This window comes from Trypanosoma melophagium, assembly GCF_022059095.1.
Source record: "Trypanosoma melophagium isolate St. Kilda chromosome Unknown ctg35segment0, whole genome shotgun sequence".
Lineage (NCBI taxonomy): Eukaryota > Euglenozoa > Kinetoplastea > Trypanosomatida > Trypanosomatidae > Trypanosoma > Trypanosoma melophagium.
The window spans coordinates 48,127-64,312 of record NW_027125172.1 but is presented as its reverse complement, the minus strand read 5'-3'; the positions used below and the strand labels follow the sequence as shown (position 1 = coordinate 64,312).

The window sequence follows — 16,186 nt, the reverse complement described above, 5'->3', positions numbered from 1 at the left end:
GATCTATTCCATACCTTTCCTTCGTACAACTATTAATTTTACTTTCGTTTCCCTCTTCATCTTTGTGCGTCAGAACGGAAAAAAAGCAATAATAACAATTGAAGCACAGAAGCTGCAAGAAATAGTAGGAAACATCATCAAAACAAAACACGTAGAATATTATATATATATATATCCCTCACTTTCCTCGAATTCGAATATATTGACGTTGACATACCCAGACGTTCCATCCCTCGCCTCTATACGTAGGCATTACTTCTATTGCCGTGCCATCCTCTGCAATAAGAAGATACGCATCGACAAGCTCTGCCAATACACTGTTCCGCTGAGGACGAAACACCACAGGAACACCAAGATCCATAATGGAACTATCCGCTGCATGACCACCCGGCATGGAAGAAGAAGAAGTAACCGCAATCTCAACTTCGGGATCCATGCGCTCACCCAGGAGTCCATGTACGGTCTGCAGCTGCGTAGGGTACACAGGGTGTGAAGAAGGAAGACTTTCTCCGAATCCGCTACACAAAAATACCCGCTTTGATTTAGACATCACGACACGTGTTGTATTAAGTGCCAAGTAGAGGGCTGGTGTGAAGATGGAATCTACATAGCGGTCAAGTTTCTGATCACACAACAATCCACTGCCAACACACACCTCCGTGAGTGTATCATCATTGGCAGAGTTCACCAAAGAGGCGCTGCTACCACCAATAATAATAAAATTATCCAATGCGACTCGTTTCTTGCAGGCAATTCCATGCAGAATAGAACGACGACGTGCCGCGACGTGTTGTTCTGCACGTTTTTTATAACACTGCAGTAATGGATAAGACATAAACCACCGTGCGGGTATACAACAGGTGAGACCTTCTGTGAGAACAGGACCAACATCCGCACACGTTATATGAGTTCCCTCCATAAACGAAATTCCTTGAATGATAAATTGTACACCAACGGGTAATTTCTCCTTCTTCATCTTGGCGTTAAAGTCTTCCACTTGTGTAAAAAAGTCCAAAACATCTTCTTTGGTGCGGAGTGCATGTGAACTCGTGTCTTGTACCTTTTTCTCACCCAATCCCTTATTCTTAGTGTTTAACTGCTGTAGAATATCAAAGAGACTTAATGGCTGAAGGGATGGATCCACGAGAATGATTATGTTAATATGAAGCGATTCCACTGCATGATCAAATCCTAGTTGGGCGTACTTATGATCACGAATCCACGCCTTCGCCGCCTCCCACAAAAGTTCGAGTTGTCGTACCGCATTCACCACAACACTGCAAGACACTGTCGTTGTTGTTGTTATCATAGTAGTAGTATTAACAGTAGCAGCAGTACTTCCAGTTCCTTTACTCTTTTCATTACTGCCGCCGCCGCCGCCGCTGCTGCTTCTGCTGCCGGGAATTGTGGTTTTACTGATGCTGTACAGTGTCATGGCCTCGAGATAAATTTCAGCGTCTACGGCTTCTGTTAACGGCCTGCCAAGTAATATAGATGCGAAGGAGCCGCGATTTGCCCACCAAAGTGTTTCCAACGCCGTGGATGTACACAAACCCGCAACAAATGGAGTTTCAGGTGTAATCGTGTCGTACTCTACACACGGATGTGCCAGCCGCTCCAGCAGCATCGCCGCCCGCTCCAGCAACGCCGGACACCGTATATTAATAGTGGAGAGTCGCACTTGTTTCTTACCGGCGAGCAGCGTCAATCCAGCGGTGCGCACATTCATTTCAAACGCCGTGTTATCCACAAACGCCACGGGACATCTGGCAAACTGCATAGACGATGTCACTTCACTCGATTCACGCAAAGTCTCTGTTCCACCAGTTCCACCGGCCGGTGATAATAATGATGATGATGAAACTACAGCGGATGTTGTTTTTGCTGCTATTGGTATTGCTGTTGTGGTGCTGAATAGTGGTGGTTGTGCGACGGCTTCTGATGTTTGCCTTGCTGTTGCGGTTGCGCCATCGGACGTCATAACCATCTCAGCGGATTTATTTCCCAACTGGAGAATGTGAAAACGAGAGGAATTCCGAGTAAAGTCATTTCTTGATAAGTACATGTGAAAACGTTGGACAGCGCGGGGGACGATGAGAAGACGTCCACGGCAGAGACTCCAAGCACGACGGTATTGTTTAATAGCGTAAATGGAGTACGCAGCTGAGAGAACAGCTGCGGCCACAATAGATAGACGTCTTAGAAAGTACATTTTTTTTTACGGATTTACTAAATCTCTACGGAACCTCAGTCCACTGTCTATCCCAGAGTTTTTTTTTCTGTTTCCTTTCTCTTCGTTGTTTCCTTTTCTTTGGTTGCTTTGATTCACTCCAATTTTATAATCTCCCTGGAATATTAAATATGAAAAAGTACTCCTCTATAACGACTAATGGGACCGGCGTTTCCCTGTTTTCTGTTCTTCTTTTTTTTGTTTTTTTTTCTTCTCTCCCAATTCCCGTCTCTTCTTTTTTTGGCTCTGATCTTTTTTTTATTTTTCAAGAAGTATATAATGACCTTTTCAGTACTTATTTCTCGCATTTATTGGTTCATACAAAAAGAGAGGAAATGATAGAGAGAAACAGGAAAAAAAATCAATAATAAACAATAAACATTTGATTGAGAAAAAAACTTTACCCAAAGAAGTTTACAGAATGCCTGCCCCATTATCTTTGTTTTTTTTTCTTTGAATGTTTAACCCCTCCCTCGAAATAACAGTGACTAGAGGAAAGACAGTCCCATGCCCTTTTTTTTCTTTTTCTTTCGGCTACTCTATTATAGTCTCTATCTTTCTTTCTTTCTATGCAAACTACTCTTGTGATATATATATATATATATATATATATATATATATATGTATATATATCCCTCTTTCGTTTCTTCTTCCTTTCCTTCCTCCCATTCATTTCACCAGATATGTAGTTGAATGTATATAAAATACATACACTCTTCCCTTGCTATCCACATTGTATCTCTTCAGTTAAAACGTTTTCTCCTATTTTACAATGGAGCGATTAAATCGCAAATGCGCCGATATTCATCTTTTGAAAGCAACAAACGACCGCTAATATTACTATTACTATTACCACGACTATTATTCTTTGGTGGTTCCGTAGACTGCCACCTGAAAGGTTCCCCACGATTTTGTTGTCGATCCTTCACCGAACTTCTGCGGCTCCTTCCTTTTTCTGTCCCACATCTCAATATGGATTTCGTTGTATTAGCCGTAGTAGTAATAGTAGTATTAGTATTAGTACCTGTTGTTGTTCTGCGTGTCATTAAGGAGGAAGAAACAGATGCGGAGGATCCCGGTCTATGGCGTGGTGTTATTGTTATAGCTGTTGTTGTAGAGGCTGAATTAGGACGTTGTAATAACACCGGTGATACTTTAATTCCACTCACGGATGTAGTTTTACCACTTCTTGCAATACTGGGTGGTGTCCCATATGTACACCAGTGATGATGACTAGAAATATCATCACTTTGACTCCAATTAGCGTTGAAGACTTTAAGTGGTCTTTCAAATGAGAGAGTGCTGCAGGATGTGTTTGTACGTGCGGTGTCTACTGTAGGTGCTGATAATAATAACATTTCTAATGATGATGATGATGATGATGGAACTGTATTTTCTGTTTTTGTTTGTATACACTTTGGTTCTGTGTTTGCTGGATTGTGAAATTCGCCTTGTATGAGTCGTTGTATCATCGGCACTCCATCTTCACACAACTGTCCACCACGGCCAACTCTACACACAGATGTCTTCAATGTCTCTTTAGAGCGTATGTGTGTATTGTATTTATTATTATTATTATTATTATTATTATTATTATTATTATTATTATTATTATTATTATTATTATTATTATTATTATTATTATTGCGACGTTCAAGTGATTGGGCGTAGAGAGCCGCTATTTCATCTCGGCGTGCCGCGCGGAGACGTTCAGCTGTTGTGCGTGGGGCAGAGTCATCTCGCCACATTTTCTTTATATTTATTTATATAGTTATATATCTTCCAAGGTGTATTTAAAAGAATTACGTGTGATCCTCTTTTCTTCGAAGAATCCAACAAACACACAGGCACAAAAAACAGAGAAATGTCGAACTAATGACCAATAATGTTTCCAGTAATCTATAACCATAAATAAATGAAATAAATGATTATTCACGAATTCTCTATTGAATAAAAAAAGAGAGAGAAATGATTCGATACTCATAAGTGGAAGGATGAATCGAAAACAATAAACAAGTCCAATATTGGAAAGGAAATATATATATATATATATATATATATATATATTAGTGAAATTGACAAGAAATAAATAAATAAAGACAACTTTCGATAATCGCAATCATAGAAAAGGAGTAGGAGCAAATAATAAACAGCGAAAAAAAAAAAATAGGAGAAATAAAATGGAGGGACTCATTATTTTACCCATTACGGGGTTTAATGTGATTTCATACCTTTATTACTATTACTATTCATATTATTGTTATTATTGTTAGTTATACTGCTATTACAACTGTTACTATTTCTACTAGGCGAAGCAGTAGAAATTGCGATAACATGACCTTCACTACCACAATACCGCAGTGCAGGCCACGAACTGAATGCACCAGGTGCTGGCAGTGAAGTACTAACAGCAATACCAATACCAATATTATTATTATTATTATTATTATTATTATTATTATTATTATTATTATTATTATTATTATTATTATTATTGCCGTTATCATCTAATTTCCATCCTTGCTGGATTTTCTGCTATTTTTTTAAATCCATTTGTCCCTTTTTTTTCTCCGTTCGCAGCTGAAAATGGGTGGGTTTCCATATCCTTCTAATCTATAAACCCGCATCCTCGTTTTGGTTAAGAATAACAACAAAAATAGTGAAAATACATCAATAAGAATAACAAGAACACATATAGACCTGATAAAAAAAAAACATAAAATAAAGAGAAGAAAAACCAATATAAAAAAAGCAGAAACAGAAATGTCGAAAAACAATAAAATAAAAAAGAAGCAACAATAACAGAAAAAAAAAAAAAATCACTTTTGTTTTGCTCCAACGTTTTATTTTCCTTTCATTTTTCTTTTTCATTTCCCCACACTTCTTCTCTTCTCTCATTTCCTTTTTTGCACCTCATCTGTGAATTTCCATTATTCCCTCTCCTCCCTCTTCTTATATGTATATATACATATTTCTTTCCCTCTCTTCACTTTATTATCATACGCCGCATCTCTCCTGTTGTACGCAGCGACGCCGGCTGTCGGCTGCGGTCTTTGTCCACTCGTACACAACCATCGCCGCCCCGCTGAGCGGCCCCGCCTTCACCAACGAGGCCCCAAGCCCACGATACATCCAACGCACACTATTAATACCACTAGTAATACTATTAACACTATTAAGATGAGCATGATGGCTGTTGAGATTGCTATTACGCAGAGATGCTAATCCACCGCTGAACACGCCCACACCTCGTGCCTGCGCTACAGTCTTTAAAGTGTCAAACGGATATAATAATGTCCATGTTGACATGGACGCAATACTACCGGCGAGAAATGCGAGTTGTGCGGGAGACGCCCCGTGGAGAACATCCGCCACGCCTTCGTTCCACACCGGTGCAGACGGCCCCTGCAGCCAATGTTTACATACATCATACAGACCAAGATAGCAACTAGCGAAGAGTGTGTCTTTCAACAGTTGATAGCGGTATCCGCGGTAGTAGCCGCCAAGACCCTCGGTGCGAAATATGTCTCGTGCACATGTCCAGGCATTGCGAGTCTCATTATGTGTGGCAAACTGCGTACGAATCTTAATAACATGCATGGGACACCCAATAAGTGTACCTGCAGCCCCCGCAAAGGCACCTGAACGAAAGGGTGAGGCCCCAATCCATCCATACATCTGTGAAAGAACATGCACCGCAGAGGAGGAAGAAGTCGTCATGGCGTTCCCACTATCATTAATGTTACTATTACTAGTACTTGGCGTTTGTTCCTGTTGACTTCGGAAAAGATCCCAAATGGCAAATTGTAAACTACGCTTTGTGGCGGACATCACTAATGGTGGCGTAACGCCGCGGTAGAAACTCTTCACGCCCTCCCCACGCGCCATATTCCACATTGTCGAAGGAAATGATCGACTCGCACCGGGTCCAACGGCCTGCATTCGTGTTTTGGCTGTATCTAGTGGGTGTCCTAATACAACAGAAGTGATGCCTTGCGCAGCACCTGGGAGGAAGGCGAGAATCACATCGCTATCCATAAAGCTTTTCATTGCTTCTTTTATAAGTGGAAAGTCATAAAAACAATAATAGAAGAATAGAATAGAATAGAATAGAATAAAAAAAGAAAGGAAATAAAGAAATAAAGACTGAGAAGATGAAAGAAAAAAAAAAAAAATAAAACATACTGTATAAAAACATGATCAGATATATATTCATATGGGGTGTTTGAGTATTTGTTTCTGTGCAAGAAGAAAAGTACAAAAAAAAGTTTAACGGCTAAAGTTTGCTTTCGTACCCACCAATAATAATAATAAGAATAATAATAACAGTAACGGGTTAGTCCAGGTGTAAGTATAATCATTACCAAACACAAATTTCACACCCTTTACCGGTGGCATACACAGACACATATACACACACAAAAAGAACAAAACAACAACTACTACCGTGTAACTTTATATGGCTTTACTTCCCATTGATTGTGTTCTACTTTACATCCAGGGCACATAATAGGCAGAAGAACTCCATCCTTATCACGCACCATTGGTACAAGTTCACCGTACGGATCCATGCGAAGTAACTGTCGATCACACTTACCACAGTAATACGCCTTACGAGGACCACGTGGACGTGCAACTTCTGGTACAGTGGGTTTTGGTACACCATCCTTGTACGTCCATCGGCCAATTTCTTGTAGAATCGGGGGAAGTTCTACTTTATCGGTGTGCACCCCAGTAGCACTACTAGTTGGCGGGGGATGATAGTCCTTCACAACCTCCGCCTTCTCCTTCGCTGTGGTTCGAACGTAGTTGTTTGAAAGCTTTGAGCGGATATTTGCGTGATCGCCGTGCTGATCAAATGGCACAGCCTGCTCCCAGCTTGTGTGTTCCAGCAAACAACGTGGGCAACTCATAGGAACTACTTCACCAAATGGTGAAACTGAAAGTGGCAGTGGATTTCCCTCTTGATCCATCGCAAGTACGTGATATCCACACATTCCACAGCGCCATGAGATCTTCTTCTTACCTCGCACAGAGCTACAATGCGTGTTTTCCTCTGATCCACTGCTTCGATGTTTGGGTGAACTTTCCTCTTCTTCACATGTCTGTTCTTCATGTGTTTGATTTTCGTCCTTCGCAACATCCGATACCTTTGTCATTGTTGGTAGTGTACCATTCTCGTCTTCTCTCTGTGGGGATTGATACATTGGTACAGTGACGCCCCCTGAAGTATGCTGCACATTATTTCCAGTGTTAGTGGCATTACCGTTTACTTCTTTCGGTGTGGGGGTTCCTTTTAGGGACATCTCTCTTTACACCTTACGGAGAATTTCCTTGTAAAAGATATATATGTATATGTATATATATATATATACAATACAACGGGAATCAAACCTTCACACACAGGTGAGCTTCAACCACAGCCCTTTCTTTTTTTCCCGTTTTGCCCAGGAACAACAAGAAAAGAAAAAGAGGAGGTTAAAGGAAAGGAAAAAACCGATGTGCGAGACTGAAGGGGAATCGAAAAAAAAAAAAAAAATAAGAGTCGTAAAAGGTAGCAACAACGACAACAAAGTAAAAGAAAAAAAAACGACAACAGAGCGGCGTGAGAAAGCAGGAAAAAAGGGGTAATTACATTTATCAGTAATACCTTCTTTTACACTCAGTTCCAATGGGGATTTCAGGAGTCATGGTTTTTCTCACATTCTCTCCTCTTACTTCTCAGATAAAAAAAGAAGTAAAAACAGATAAACAAGAAAACAAACAAACAAACAAACAAACAAGCACAGAGAATTATTTTACATGTTCCACGTTGTTAGATATATATATATATATATATATATATATATATATATATATATATATATATCTATATTAGTATATAGATATAAATATGTATGTGTACATATTCATTTACGTCTAAAAACATACACACACACACACACACAGTTATGCCCGGGAGCGTCTCGTCTCCTTCACTAGTGTCCGTCTGCGAGGTCCCTGCTGTACGGCTATCATTTCTGACAATGGCGGTATTTCCATAATACACAAATCCTCTAATTTATCAGGTGCACTAATCCCACCCGTAACGTACACACGCCGTTCTTCTCCTGCCTCCTTTGCCAGTGCGTGGTGAGAGCGGAGAGGCAGAAACTCCACATCTTCCTCATGGGGTGTTAGTTTGACCCATGAAATAGTTACAGTAGACTCTTTCTCATGAAGCTGTAAAATCCATGCATCTGAGAGTGTATTTCCATCATTTCCAATACCTCCATGTAGTAGTAACTCGTTTGGGCTAAGAACACAAGCGGCATGTGCGTATCTTGGTGCTGGACCCAAGTTACTCACGTTTATACCAGGTATCACCCATTGACTTTTCTTTACATCATATACAGCCACATCATTACAAAACTCAAGACTTGGTTTAGCAATTGTCTGCAATGTCTTTGCGTCCACCTTCTTTCCTTTTGCAGGAGCTCCTGTTGGGAATGGTGCCAATCGTCGACCTCCATGTACGACAATGTACCGATTCATCAACAGACCAGCGACATGTGAGGAACGGGAAAGAGGTTCTGCAGAAAGTTTATCTGGTCCAGTTGCGGATGTCAGTGTTCCTGTTCCTCGTTCTCCCCATTTACAGGTTGAAAGATCAAATGCCTTTATAGACGGTAAGTAGCCAGTAGTGGTATTTCCACCAAAGAGAAAAAGACTCTCCTGTGATGTGCTACCAGTAGAGCATGTAGTTGGAAGTGGTGAAGAGGATGAACCCCCACGACCTTGCAATACTTTACCAGTATCCAAATCAACTCCCATAACACGAGAAACACGACTATCGTTTTGCCAACCACCAATGAAAAGCACCACAGGATGTTCACGCGATGTTGGAGAACTTACTTCTCCCACCACATTGTGGATATTGGATTCGTCCCCTACTCCACCTTTACAACTTCCAAGATCATTTTTCTCAAGTGTCACTAAATTACTGATTGTAGAATCAACGACAGCATCTGTACCAGGTGTAGCATCGACCGAAGTAGCGTCATCTGCGTTAACATGTGGAGCAAAAGAAGAAATCCCTAGAGATGAGGGACTAGGTGTACAAGTAGCAGAAAGTTTTGGATGCATCTTTCCCCGAATTGGGCCCCAATGCACCACCGCTGCTGAGAGTGTGGGCCACGAAACACCGGCTGGTACATTGGCGGGGTGGTGTTTAATAGGAAACTGCTGCATATCAACCACAGCAACAGTATCACCATCGGCATTGCTATTATTACTATTATTATTATTATCACCATTGGTGCTGTGAGTACTGTTGAAAGTGGCATTGCCATCACAATCCACACCCCACATGCGTGTTTCCCTGTCCCACCACTCCGCAAACGGCAGCGGCTCCAACACTTCCGTGCGGCGTGGGGACTTTAATATCGGCGGCAGCCCCATCACATCACATCCACCCACAACGTACAGTAATCCACTTTTGGGGTGAATGTACGATATGTGACCCATGCGTGGGCGGCGCGGGGCGTTGGCGGAACAGGCACTACGCAGACGGATTTCCAACTGCGATGGTGGTGTGTTGTCCTCCTCCATAGTATCTTTACCGCGTCCTCTTTTGGGTGGCATACTTGTACAGTTTGGCTTGTTTTTGTTTTCTTTTTCTTATTGCTGTTTTCCCACCGTTGTTTTTTTTTCCTTTCGTTCCTTCTCTTCTTCCTTTGTTTGTTTCCTCCTCACACTTTTTGCGCCCGCCGTGTGTGGAGGTGTGAAAGGAGTTACCCGGTAAAGAGAGAAAAGGACTGAGACGCTAAAGAAATAAAAAATAAAAAACACCCCAGCAGTATTAATGAGAAAAGGAGAGAAAGAATGAAAACAAAAGTATTCTCGGCAGGAATAAGAAGAATAAGAAATAAATCAAAAATGTACGCAAGCAACTATAGATACACACAAAGTTGTGGGTAATGAGGAAACAGTGTGTAATACAGGAATATAAAAATAAGTAGGGTGAATACAAAGGACTCAAAAAAGCGAAAAAAAAAGACACAAGAGAGAATTAAGCACATGTGAGTATTGCGGGTTAGAGAAATATTCAGATCAGTCCAAAACTCCATTGTAAAGAGAATTGTTTCCTTCGAAGACTTCAAGTGCATTGCCACTGTTAACCCTCAATAGAAATAACAAGCGAAAAATACTCTCAACTGCCTCAACAATAAAGATGTATACAGCAAGTTTCATTTAAATTTAAATAAACCAAAAGAAGTTTATCAAGTGTAATTGTATAAGGGAGTATTGTTAAGTACAAAGAACAACAACATAGATGTCAAGATGCAGACAATAGTAAAAAGAAAAAGGATACATATTATATACAATTATATAAATACATAATGTTCGAGAGTGGCATCATCACTGGACCTTGTGTTGGAATATAATCCACCATTTAATCCCATATTTCCATGATAGCAATAATAATAATAATAATAATAATAATAATAATAATAATAATAATAATAATAATAATAATAATAATAAATGAGATGCCAAGCAACGCACTTAAAAAAAGAAGAAAAACAACAACAAGAAGAAAACAGTACTGATCTTCTAATTTCCCTTACAATTTAGTTGGGGTAAAGGAGGAATTCCGTGTCTAAAGATTCCTCATCTCCATTTAGTGATACCGTTGCATATATATGCATCTGCGTTTGTTTGTGAGAGAGACAAAGTACACAATTTCATTTTTAGACATTCTCTTTCCTTTCACCCTCATCTCTCTCTCTCTCTCTCTCTCTCTCTCTCTCTCTCTCTCTTTTTCTTTCTTCTTTATTTCTTACACACACATACAATTTCTTTGCTTTCTCAGAGTCACTTTGCTGACTTAACCTCCGCAAAATAAAAAAAAACATTACTCATCATATATTTTTCAGAATCCAGCAAAAAGGTAAACGTATCCACAGTAACGCATATATATATATATATATATATATATATATATATATTATAATTAATTAAAACGGACATCAATGATTTGATACCCATCCTTGCAATTTCAGAGCAATCAATTACAACATGAGGTTAGAAGGGGCACGTCAACACATTGGAGAAACCCCCAATCAACAACTACTCTTATTACTCCTTCCTTGCTGTTGCCAGCAAGTTGATATTATCATTATTATTATTTACTCCTGACTCGGCACTCGCTGTGCTTCTTTGTCCATCATCTCCATGCAATCGACCAAATCTTCAGAGAGAAACCGTGTGGCGTTGCGGGCGAGTCGATTCACCCACCGCGGGACCAAAACCGGCAGCATCACAACTTCTCCATTCGTCAGCCGCTCCTCCTCCCGTTCTCCGCAGTCGTACACTTCCACACCATTTCCCTCTTCTTTTTCTTTTTCGTGTTGTTCGCGTTGCTGTTTTGCCCGTACTTCGGGTGGGAGGAGTCGTTTCGCGAAGGCCTGCGAGAAGTTATTGCAGTTGTTGCGGACCAGGTGGTAGGCGCGGCCGGACCATTGATGTTCATTCGCCTTAAATTCATTTTCAATTAGTTCCATCACCGCCTCACGGGAGAGTTCTGTCCGGCCGAGAATGAGTTGTTCGCGGAATATGTGCGGTTCCGTCTGCCGTGGTGTTGTTTGAAACACGCCCGTTCCCACCGCACAGCGGCCGAATGCGTATTCCAATCCGTGCACTTCCACGCCGGTGTGGTGAACGCCAATGCCGGCGTGATACAACACACCATTCATCTCTGTAATATCGTACACGTTGAGGAAGACTGTGTTTTCGGGAAGTTTGTGTGTGATTGTGTTGGCCATTACAGCAGTCGTAGTAGTAGTATTGCTGTCGTTATTGTTATTGTTGTCATTAAGTTTAGTTTCATTGTTTGCCCCAACGACACCGTTAACATTTCTACTGTTTTTATTGCTGCGGAATGGGGTGAGCAGATTTTGTAAAGCGGCAAAGGCTTCACCGGGGACGCGTGACCTTCTGTCATTGTTGCTGTTCTCAGCTATGTTGGCCACCACACTGCAAAGATCCCGCAGAGACATGATGGCTTCAAGGGTATGAAAAAATAAATAAATAAATAAAGTGAATCAAAATAAAATAAAAATACTTTGAACCGATGAGTCAAGACACTCCAGGTGAAAATACAAGTAGTAACCAATGCACTAACACAGTTTATACCCGTCCTTTTTTTCTTTCAAAGTTTTTTTTTTGTCAGCTTGCGATAAGAATGATCGAGTCTTACTGACTTTTATATCTTTTATGGGTTTAACTATTAGGAATATTTTTACTTCTTTTCATTCCTAACAGCGTGTCAATAGTAAGTTTCTGAAAGACCCAACCAACCCAACCCTCTCCGCCCCGAGCGGGAGGCGGGTTAAAAGGGCTTCTCAGCACTTCCTTTTCGTCAGTTTTTAGGATTCTTTAATAAATAAATATCTGATACAATTTCAATTTATTGTTTGCATTTTTATATGATATGGGGTTACGAGTAGTAGAGTTAAAATACACTGTTTTCCCTTGTTTCTTCTTTTCCCTTTCATAGGTGAAGTAAGGCTAAGATTATTCGTTTCTTTTTTGATGTGCAAAAATGTTTGTTTCTTCCTTTTCTTTGTTACGGAAGCATAACTCAGAGCATTGTGCCATAGAAAAATAAATAAACAAACAGATAGTAGCAACAAAAACAAAAGCAGCAGCAACAACAGCAACATAAAAAAAAAAAACAACGCTTTTTATACGTTAAGTTTCACTCCACCAGTTCGTAAATATCTTCCGATGACGTTCGTTGTCGTTTTGCTGGCTTACAAAAAACACTCTTTTTATTGTTATTTTTATTGTTATGGCTATTGCTGTTGCTGTCGTCTGAAAGAACCACCACTTCATCCCGCAGTGAACTCACACCCTCATCACTGTCAACCACAATAACATCACTTCCAGTACTCACTTCAGAGAGAGTCTTATGACGACTTTCCTTTTTTTTTTGTTGCTGTTGTTGTTGTTGTTTCTTTCCTAGACACAAGTAATTCTTCTTCGTCTCTTCACGATGGTTAGTCGGTGTAGAATAAAAATAAGAGCACTGCTGCTCAAAATGACGTGCCCGATCTAATGCCGTGAAGTACACCAACTGCAATTCAGCGAGCGGCACATCACCGCTGGGCACAAGCGCCAATACTTCCCCCTTCACAGTGGCTGGTTGTGAAACTATGCGCGTGATAGAGCTATTCATATCACTGTTATTATTATTATTATTATTATTATTGCCCACTCGGCTGTACATCAAACTGCGTACATCTGACCACTCCGTCTGTGAAAGCGACATTTCTCGCACCTTCTCATTTGCCGCATAACAGTCACTAGCCACCATCGTAAATAGAATATCTAACGCCGCCGTACGAAGAGCACGTTCACATGGCACTGATACTTCTTTTTCTTCGTCTCTTATTTCCTCCCGTTGATATTGTTGAAGGTCTGTTTTCTCCATTGTTCTCATATCCAGCGAGACGGCGGAAATGCGGAGGAGATGCACAACGTAGCGAATGTGTACGGGAATACCGCAGACCCACACTAAAAGAAAAAGATGCCGACGCACATCAGGCACTAACCATCCAGCCACTTTTGATGCAAAAGAAATGTTACTGTTATTATCATTTGTGTTATTCTTGTCATTATGGCTGCTGCTGGAACCACCATGTGCCGCCAATGTACACATTTCATGTGATGGCTGCATGGAGGGTTTTCTTTTAATTTTTCGTTTTTGTTCTTAACACAATTCCTTCATGAATGTTTTTTTTGTTTTTTATTATTCGTTAACTTCACTCCCTCAGAGGTGTAGAAGGAAATTTTCTTTGCCCTCCACAATCCATCGAGTCCATATTAAAGAAAAAGAGTGTAGAGAGAAAAAGAGAAAGAAAAAAAAAAGAGAATTAAAGAAGGAAATACCATGAAGCAATGGACTGACAAACACTACACTTTAACTAGGAATAAATTAGGAAAAAAGAAAAACATCCCTTTTATCTTTACTCACGCAGTGAACACGAAGAATAAACGAAACATATTCATGCCCAAGTAAGTTATGACATGCTCACAAAGCATTTGAAATAGTGAGAAGAAGAAAAAAAAAAAACAAGAGAATGAGAAAAAGAAAAAAAAAGAGCCTATCAGGACGCCGCAAAGGAAGAATAACAATAAAACAAAAATGTATCCAAAGTCCCAAGAGGATATTGTGGATACATTTTATTGCTGAAATTTTCTTCTCTTTTATTCTTTCCTCCGTTTTTTTTTTTCTTCTTTTGTGCAGAAAAAAGAAATCCCACCGACACAAATGGGAGGAAGACGTCATATTTCCACACTACCACCACAATCATCATATACATTGGACTACACAGTAATCATCAAAGCATTAAAAACATAATTTATAAACTTCTGAACATTTGGTACACAAGTGAAAAGTATGAAAACCAAAAAACAAAAAAAAAAAAAAACGAAAAAAAAAAAGATTCTGTACATACTTTCCTACCATTTCCCGTCTTTTCATAGACGCCGTAGAGTTCAGCAGGAAATCACAATCATCATCATCGGCATGAAATACGGTCCCTTCGGCATACATCAAAGATATGTGGACACACATGTATCTATATGTTTACATAAAAACTTAGATAGATAGACATAGAGAAAAAGCAATGGTGGATAGACCCTCAAAAGCTGGTGATGTATAGTGGTATTAGAAAATTCCACTTCGCGTGAGCGACGTTACTAGAAGTTTATGATGTTCCAAGGATCGCTCTGCTGCGTCATCTACTTTTGAGCCTTTCAATGGAATTAACGCGTCTGAGGTGAATGTTGGGCCGAAGAGTCCGCAGTGCACACCTCGCACTGTTGCCGCCACTGTAGCGGTGTAATCCCGCCCATCCTTTGAGTCACACGTTTCCCATCCCTCAATTGTCGCATCCCTACTTATAGCGATATTGTTCGTATTCTTCATACTACTGCTATGGCTCTTATCCGCGGTTAGGCGGAGTGGCAAGTCCATCTTCACTGTATTCCCTATTCTTGGCCCCACATTTCCGCGGTAAACGTGTTCCATCGCAATAAGTTCCACCCGCTCCCGGCCCACACTGCCGCTCCACAATGCGTAGTCCCGCACACTAAATATATCCACAGCCGTCACACCGCGGTCAAAGTCAACATAACGAAATGCCGGCCGCTCCGCTCCCCACGCGGATTGCGCTTTACGTATTAATAATCCCCAATGTCCCTCGCCACTCCCGTTGTGTACATTGCGACTGCTGAGAAGTATTGCCTCTGGGGCCGCACTGTGCCGCAACAACACACGCACACCGAGACGCTGCAGTGTTAAGGGAGGAAGCAATACGTGAAGTGGTAGCGGCACGACATCATTCTCTGCGTGCAAGAGTGGAGGACTCACATATAATTGAAGTTCTTGTTCCTGCGTAAAGTTCTTCTCTTTTTTTTCTTCTTCCCTATTACTATTATTCTTATACCTCTTTGGATATTGGCGGCGATAGACGTATAGCGTTCGAGTGAGTGGTGTTGGCGGGTGATGTATGTCGTCTATTGGATTGCGGTGATGTGGAACGGGTTCATAGCCGTACTTCCACAATTCAAAGTCATCCTCGTCGTCTATGAAAATATAACACACGCCATTTGGTGGACTGATCATCTTTGGGTTACATGCGAGTTTATACTTAAATATGGGATCATAATCCTCACCGTACGCCTCTTTGATTTGAGCCACGAGGGCATTGTAACTCTCGGCAGTGGACCATAAACCCTCACCGGGCAGATGACCGTTTAACACCATATACTTTAACACAGGCTCTGGCATTTGTGTGGTCAATGACATTTTTTCTATACTACACAATACGTACACACTGGATAAAGAAAAAGAAGAAGTGAAAAGAAAAAGAAAAAAACAACTGAGAAGAAAGAAGAAATAAAAAC

General features: G+C 40.6%; 8 protein-coding genes across 8 annotated transcripts; all 8 read right to left on the bottom strand.

The window, feature by feature from the left end:
- Positions 1-178: 178 nt before the first annotated feature.
- Positions 179-2,212, bottom strand: LSM04_004885 (uncharacterized protein; the record flags this gene model as incomplete). Its single annotated transcript, XM_067338602.1, has 1 exon — positions 179-2,212. The coding sequence occupies one exon, from the start codon at positions 2,210-2,212 to the stop codon at positions 179-181; it is 2,034 nt and encodes a 677-aa protein (XP_067188690.1).
- Positions 2,213-2,997: 785 nt separating this feature from the next.
- LSM04_008702 (uncharacterized protein) lies at positions 2,998-3,978 on the bottom strand (the record flags this gene model as incomplete). Its single annotated transcript, XM_067338599.1, has 1 exon — positions 2,998-3,978. The coding sequence occupies one exon, from the start codon at positions 3,976-3,978 to the stop codon at positions 2,998-3,000; it is 981 nt and encodes a 326-aa protein (XP_067188778.1).
- Positions 3,979-4,444: 466 nt separating this feature from the next.
- LSM04_004273 (Mitochondrial substrate/solute carrier) lies at positions 4,445-6,268 on the bottom strand (the record flags this gene model as incomplete). The annotated part of the gene is made up of 2 exons (XM_067338598.1): positions 4,445-4,753; positions 5,234-6,268. 2 exons carry the CDS (start codon positions 6,266-6,268, stop codon positions 4,445-4,447), a joined length of 1,344 nt encoding a protein of 447 aa, XP_067188672.1.
- A 404-nt stretch (positions 6,269-6,672) lies between these two features.
- LSM04_001413 (uncharacterized protein) lies at positions 6,673-7,536 on the bottom strand (the record flags this gene model as incomplete). The annotated part of the gene is made up of 1 exon (XM_067338597.1): positions 6,673-7,536. One exon carries the CDS (start codon positions 7,534-7,536, stop codon positions 6,673-6,675), a length of 864 nt encoding a protein of 287 aa, XP_067188628.1.
- A 643-nt stretch (positions 7,537-8,179) lies between these two features.
- Positions 8,180-9,853, bottom strand: LSM04_007292 (uncharacterized protein; the record flags this gene model as incomplete). The annotated part of the gene is made up of 1 exon (XM_067338596.1): positions 8,180-9,853. The coding sequence occupies one exon, from the start codon at positions 9,851-9,853 to the stop codon at positions 8,180-8,182; it is 1,674 nt and encodes a 557-aa protein (XP_067188748.1).
- A 1,547-nt stretch (positions 9,854-11,400) lies between these two features.
- Positions 11,401-12,270, bottom strand: LSM04_008568 (PPPDE putative peptidase domain; the record flags this gene model as incomplete). The annotated part of the gene is made up of 1 exon (XM_067338595.1): positions 11,401-12,270. One exon carries the CDS (start codon positions 12,268-12,270, stop codon positions 11,401-11,403), a length of 870 nt encoding a protein of 289 aa, XP_067188774.1.
- Positions 12,271-12,971: 701 nt separating this feature from the next.
- LSM04_001012 (uncharacterized protein) lies at positions 12,972-13,952 on the bottom strand (the record flags this gene model as incomplete). The annotated part of the gene is made up of 1 exon (XM_067338594.1): positions 12,972-13,952. One exon carries the CDS (start codon positions 13,950-13,952, stop codon positions 12,972-12,974), a length of 981 nt encoding a protein of 326 aa, XP_067188619.1.
- Positions 13,953-14,945: 993 nt separating this feature from the next.
- LSM04_001963 (uncharacterized protein) lies at positions 14,946-16,088 on the bottom strand (the record flags this gene model as incomplete). Its single annotated transcript, XM_067338593.1, has 1 exon — positions 14,946-16,088. The coding sequence occupies one exon, from the start codon at positions 16,086-16,088 to the stop codon at positions 14,946-14,948; it is 1,143 nt and encodes a 380-aa protein (XP_067188637.1).
- Positions 16,089-16,186: the final 98 nt, after the last annotated feature.